The following is a 6,885-nucleotide window of genomic DNA, read 5'->3' on the forward strand; positions in this document are numbered from 1 at the left end:
TGTAACACGAGGTAAACTTTGTGAATGGGTATATTTAAACCAAAATCACATTTTCCAAACCTAACAAACCGTTTTGTAGTTATTTTTTTGCCTCAACCAAACAGCGACAGTGAAATAATAAGTGAACAGTTGAACAATTTGTTCCAGTCTTGATATGAACCCTGGTCTCTTGGGTGAGAGCCTCGTACTCAATCCATTAACCAACGATGTCTCACTCAAAAAGGGGACTTTGTCGCTTTCCTGACACTTATTATGAAAATAATTGGATTCATAACAATTCAGAATGTATAACAATGACAAATATTTTCTTTCTCTCGTAGCTGTCTCACACTGGTAGCTGGTTTTGTATGGTAACATGAGATAGCCATGTCGCGTCACTGTACTATTGATATCTTTTTCAGATTTGTGGAAATTCACTACCAAATCTGTATTTCATACCGATGTGGAATATGGAATATGAACTGGACCAGACAGTTCCCCTTGGTTAGCTGGAGGAAAGCCAGCCATTACTTAGGCTGTTTTCACTTCTGCTGATTGAGAACCTCCTCTTCACACGCGCTCACACTCATGTTTCTCTCTATCTTATCTCTGCAGTATTCTCCAAACATGACGATGAGCGTGTGAAGGCTCTGGAAGCACATTCAGTCATTCGCTCAGTAAAGCTGATGTGGATCGGTGAAAAGCAGAGAGACAGGATGTGACGTCATCTTGCCATTGACTCTTTCTCCGCCACCACCTGCCAAGTCAGGACAGTCGCCCCAGGGTCCGTCCTTTTACGACCCCCGACCCCAACCCAACCCCCTCCATTGTTTCTGTCCCCGTCTCTTCTCTCCTGTTTCTTCTCCCGTTCTGAGTGTTGACTCTGCCACATTCATCCATTCTTCTTCTGCAACTACCAGACTGTACAAAGCAACCAAACTGAAACATCCTGGAGTCGAACTATTTGTATATTTGCATACGGTGCGTATGGGACTGTGCGCACACTCCAGTCACAGACAGACGTGTCTGCCTTTTGCATCATATCATGCCCGCAAAGTTTAGGCCCAAAAGCAAATGGCCAGAATCCTATTTATCCGCAAGCTTAAATTTTCAAGGACTATAAGACATAAGACACTTTTTGATTGATGATGACATTTAATCCAACGGGTTGTCACACTGAACAACTTTTGTCTTTACTTGGCAAATGACTTTGTCAAATTACTGGAAGAGAACTGACATCTCACCAAGCCTTAAGCTTGTGCAGACATTTGTAGTAATTTGAAGTATTTTCCACCAACATTGTGTTTTATGTACAATACTATGGGTCTCAAGAATACAGTTTTTTTAAATTTTCCTCCCCAAACTCAGCCACAAATGTGCAAAAATGTAAGATCTCTCCCTCTGCCCCACATGTGTTGTGTTTGCAAGGCCTGGTGAGGCAAATGAAGCGCAGATCAAAGCCACCCTTTTCAGACTTCAAAGCTGCTGTAAGTGTTATTTTCCTACGAAAATAAGTGTTAAATAGCTCTGTATTCCACTTGTGATTTTTGTCAGTCACCCATGTCTCTCCTCCCCTCGCTCATGCAGTAAAAGAAGAAAAAAACATTTTCTGGTATCCCTGCCCACTCTATCCAATCAGGTCAGAGAACTCTGAAAGTGGTGTGGTGCAGAGAGGAGGGAGAGGATTGCTAACTGCGTAACAGACAGGATGCTAGCTGAAACGATGACGTAAAGCTTACAGCAGCTTTAGTCGTGATTATCTGAAAGGCTTCAGCACATACTGAAATAGTCGCCTTTTTGAATATTTATTGACAAAAAACATCATAAACGTTCAAGACTTAAAGTGAGACTATGGAAGCTTTGTTAAGCTGTAGCTGGTGTTGCCACAAGTGGATATTATATGACAATGGTCAATGCCAAATGCCATAGCAGAGTCATGTGAGTCATACAGTCTCTTAAATGGCTTACTTAGTGACTCCATTATGGACTAATAACTAGGTGACGTTTGCTGACATAAGGTAACCAGTCAGTCCATCAGAAGTTACTGGTCATACCAGACGGAGGAAAAGCTGTTGTCTCTGCTTCCAAAAGTTACACAGTCTCACTTTAAATCATGTCAGATCACACTGCTAACTGTAATTTAACTGAAGAAAGCAGTAAAGATGGCGCTGGGCGGGAAGATTTTTTTGCTCAGACGTTAATGTAGAAAACGGAGACTAAAGGTTTTCTTCGAATTGAGTGATGAACCTTTGCTGAGAATCACACTGTAAGACTTCCCAAAACAAGAGGTAAAGTACAAAGTTTTGTTTATTTTGGAGGATTTCACATTCTGTTGACTGCACAAAAACAAAGTTTAAGACGGGGTGAGCAAACGAAATGTCAGACAACAAGAGGGGTCACTGAACCTGTGCATGGTCAGCCCTTTAGCCTGATCAGAGAGAGGAATCACAGAGGAGATGGTCAACTGCAAAACACGAGCTTATGAAGTCACTTTGGTCACTCATTCTTTATTGTCATCCGGATAAACTGTGATCTCGGTGTGATGTGAAAGGTTGGTTGGTACAGAAAGCTAAAACAAGCTTGTTTTTAATCAATGTTTTCGACTTTTTTCACTGCCCAAGATGTACTATCATCCTGTACACAAGGTTGATATGCCTGTGAACATTCTCCTCTCCCCTCCCTTTACTGCAAAGTGTACAGCTCACAAATGTAGCTCCTCTGTCTTGTATGTGTATTTGATATTATTATTATTATTATTATTATTATTATTATTATTATTATTATTATTATTATTATTATTATTATTATTATTATTATTATTATTATTTAAAGAAAAAATCTGGAGAGAATTACTGCAAAAGGGAGGGAGGGATGGACTGATGACGCACCATCACAACTGAACAGAGATACTTTATTTTGTTTTTGTGTTAGATTGAAGCCATAAGTGGGAGTACAAGAAGATGAATTTGTAAATTGGATCATGTTTTTCTGTTTTGTGGAAATATGTGGGACTCCATTTGTGATGTGTTCATTTTCTCTTTTTTATTCTTGTATTATGTTTTTGTAAATACACAGAGAAGTATTTCATGGGTTTTGAATATGCTAGTATAAAAGCTTCTCTTCCCTTAGTCGAAGTGTCAGCTCTGTTCATTTTGTGTGTGTGTGTGTGTGTGTGTGTGTGTGTGTGGGCGCTCTCACTTCAGGGTTTTTATTTTGACAATTGAATCATGAGTTAAATCTCTCGAAGCTACGTGCTGCGGTTCAGTCTGCTCCATGTATTGTGAAGCACAGCAGTGTCTCAAATGTGACAACATTTAAGAACAAAGAGGGACTGTGATCACGCCAAAAGCCTGTTTTTGCAACCAAGCATAATTCCAGGATTACTGGCATGGTCTCCTGCGGCTGCCACAGAACTTTGGGAGCGGTGGTGCTGAGAGATGGGTTGGTGAGCAGAAGGTTGCCGGGGTATCCCTGGGATCTGCCAGATAAATGTAGCTAGGTAAACGGAAACTGATGTATCTAGGTTTATCCTGATTATTCTGCTTGGGTAAAGCAAGGTCCCCCCCCCCCCCGGTTACCATCAGTGAGAGTGTCATTGAGCCTGAGCAAGTATGAACTTGCCATCAAGAACTGGGCATTCCTGCCAGAGAGAGCCTGACTTTCAACAAATACGGGCATGAAAATAGGGTGATAAAAGTGAATAAGCATTAAAGGAATAGTTATACATTTGGGAAAAAATTAGAGAGTTAGATGTGATAATTGATACCACTCTCATATCTTTTCATCTGATATAAAACTGAAGCCAGGGGCTGGTTCGCTTAGCTTATCATGCACAAATCTCCAAATAAAATTGGCCAAATTCTGTTAAGTTCGGACTGATCCAGGTTGTTCTTGTTCCTGATAAGAAAATACCCTGGGGTGAAAACTGCGACGTTACGGCCACACAAAGACAGAAATAAGTACAGATAAATAGACTTAAAGAAAATAAATAATAATAATAAGTATAAAAAATAAAATAGAAACTATACAAATGCAGAGGGCCCTGCGATGAGCTGGCGACTTGTCCAGGGAGTACCCTGCCCTCGCCCTGAGACAAGGCTGGGATTGGCTCCAGCAGCAACACCCCGTGACCCCATGGAAAGGGATAAGCGGTTATGGACAATGACATGACAAATGCCATACACATACTGGACCCACAAGTAGTCTTGTCCTCACAACAAACTAAGTGTAATATCGTCTCAAGCAATCATTTAAACTACAGCTTCTTATTCAGCATTCAGACATATGAGTGGTACAAACGCTCTTATGGGTCTCTCCACCAGAAAGTAAAAAAGGGTATTAACCAAATCTTCCTACTATTCCTTTAAGTAAAACACACAGTTTTTCCAGGAAAACACAACCTTCTTGGAGACCAGCACTTGTTGCCCCAAGTTTCGTTGGCTCATTTTTTTTATTGTTGAGGCGCAATCGGCTGTAGTTAGGGGAATCAGTGCGGTAACAGCCTTTTCACAGATTGATTTAGACTGGGGCTGTAATCCAGGCTAGGACTGAGGAAGATTTACTAGAGGTCCACTCAGCGCACTGTTCTGTATTCATCATGTAGTTGCCACATTATTGTGACCAGCAGTAGACTCTCATGATTCGGAGTTCAAAAGTAACTCAACAAATGTGATCAATCTGGCACTGCGATATTTATCTGCACACCGTTCAAGACAGTTTACATCAACACACATGTAGATTATTTTACATAGGCACACACCGGGCCTCTCTCTCCCTCTCTCTTTCTGTCCTCAGACACACAAAAAGAGTGTGACTGATCTCAGCCACAGAGGGAATAATTCATCCTGCTCAATCCAAAAAAAAAAAGAAAAAACAATAGGAGGGAACCTTTGACAGAACCACAAAGAAAGACCACAGTATTTCTCTTCTATTACAACATGATGCCGCAACAAACAAACACATGCAACACAATACCACGTGTGAAATATTCATCCTCATCCTTTTCACTGACAATGGAAACGGAGGAGAAATCTGCAAATATTGTGTGTATGGCAGCAAATACTCCTCTGCACATGGACTCTTTGGACTCTGTGGAGATGTGTTTGAATCATTTATTACACAATCCCACATTTTCACAAACACAAACATACTGTAGTCCGCCCACCTGCTATGTCCCTATTCATCTCTCTCTCTCTCTCTCTCTCTCTCTCTCTCTCTCTCTCTCTCTCTCTCTCTCTCGCCCATATTTATGTACCTTCCCCTCTGATCATCCTCACGGTGGCCTTCCTGCAGGAGCAGAGACGTCCTGTTCTTCCTGTGGTACCACAGTTGTCTGTCCCTGACTGCTAATCATGTCTGTTAAGTTTTGTTTAGCTCTGCTGGCTCTGTCCTCTCTGACTGCTGCAGCTGATCCAGATTGCGAGGAGCTGATTAAACCTCTGGAGGATCGAAGCAAGGTACGTTGTCCTCGGTGTTCACATTCAGCATAGAGCAGAGTCGAGGATTTTCAAAGGGCCACATTCAGGGTTCTGCGGGATTAAACCTAAACTGAACATTGTTTAGTAATAGAATTTAAGGCAAAATGGTTTCCATTTTGGTGATGTGTTCATGAGGCCACAGCAGCTGGGGTTTGACAGCAGCAAGCATGCAAAAGGCTACGTGTTCCAAAACTCAAACGAAGATGAAGACTTTTAAGCCGGCAGATCTGACATTACTAAATGTTAAATGTAGTTTCCCAAAGGCACTTGAACACAACATCATGGGAAAATTCAGGTAACCAATGTTATTGGGTCTGTGATTGAGTCACTGCGTAAAGAGAGCCTACAGTTAAAATAACACACTGTGATCTAATAAACTGCCATTAGTAATGCTAATTATAAGCAATTTGAAGGTTGGACTAATAACACATATTCTCAATGCGTTATAGATACACTGCTCTCGTTAGATTCCAAAGGCAATCCACAAAATATAGAGGATTGTACATTCGTGCCTCAAAATTTCATGTCTATTTAAGTGGAAATATGATTTTTTCTTCTTCTTCTTCTTCTGCACATGTGTGTCTAGCTTCCTGGAAAATGGATATTCACTGCTGGAACATCAGACAATAAAGAGCTCTTGGAGGAGCTCAAAATGGTCAACAGCTCCTGGATTGAACTCTCACCCATACCAGACAGTGCTGATATGACCCTTCGCTGGGGAGATAAAGTGTAACTATGGATCTTTCAAATGTTGATACCTTTAAGATAACCAGTGTTTAAGATGACTAGTGAGACTTCATTTTTCAGTGCTTATAATGTTCACTTCTCCCTACAAGAAATGAGAAATGTATCCATGGAAGCACTAATTCCACCTCGACAGCAAACTCCACCACTGTGACATGTAAGTAAAATCGTGATACATATTATTATGTATGCTTTAACCCACAATTACTAGAATTTCTAGTGAATAAGAATATGTTAATCTCGCTTATATATAATAGTTAACTTCAACTCCACCATCCATGAGCATGTCGGGAGGCACCTGGCGAGCTGCCCTGACTGCATACTCTGGACAGACGACTTTGAGACGAAGGACAAAAACACAGCAATGACTAGAAAAGGCAGAAACCTCTACCTCTTCAGTGAGTTCACAGCTTTTCTGTAAAGAAAAATAAGATGAATAAATTAAAAAACCTGTGAAACACAAATCTGAATTTTAGCACCCAGGCATCTATTTCAAAGATGTTTTTATGCGTTAGGTGAAGTAACACTGACCTTTCCCTCCCCCTCCCTGCCGTTTCAGCAAAGACCGGGGCATTGGATGCTTCTCATCTGGAGGAATTTAAGAAACAGGCTTCGTGCCTCAACTTCACAGCAGATTTCCACTTTGGAGAGACCACGGGTAAGATGCTCTCTCCCACGCTCACGC

At 41.2% G+C, this 6,885-nt stretch overlaps 1 protein-coding gene across 2 annotated transcripts in view; it reads left to right on the forward strand.

Annotated features, from left to right (window-relative positions):
* The window catches only part of si:ch211-130m23.3 (uncharacterized protein LOC558547 homolog), a 55,531-nt gene extending 52,424 nt beyond the window's left edge, over nucleotides 1-3,107 (forward strand). The window contains exon 17 of one of the 2 annotated variants that reach the window (XM_037098890.1): nucleotides 595-3,107. In XM_037098890.1, coding sequence (XP_036954785.1) covers nucleotides 595-624 — 30 coding nt within the window. In that variant the 3' untranslated portion in view covers nucleotides 625-3,107. The remainder of the gene's footprint in view (nucleotides 1-594) is intronic. The other variant, XM_037098891.1, reaches the window with a different exon arrangement.
* The last annotated feature ends 3,778 nt before the right edge of the window (nucleotides 3,108-6,885 follow it).

Source organism: Acanthopagrus latus, chromosome 5 (genome assembly GCF_904848185.1).
Source record: "Acanthopagrus latus isolate v.2019 chromosome 5, fAcaLat1.1, whole genome shotgun sequence".
In the NCBI taxonomy this organism is placed as follows: Eukaryota; Metazoa; Chordata; class Actinopteri; order Spariformes; family Sparidae; genus Acanthopagrus; species Acanthopagrus latus.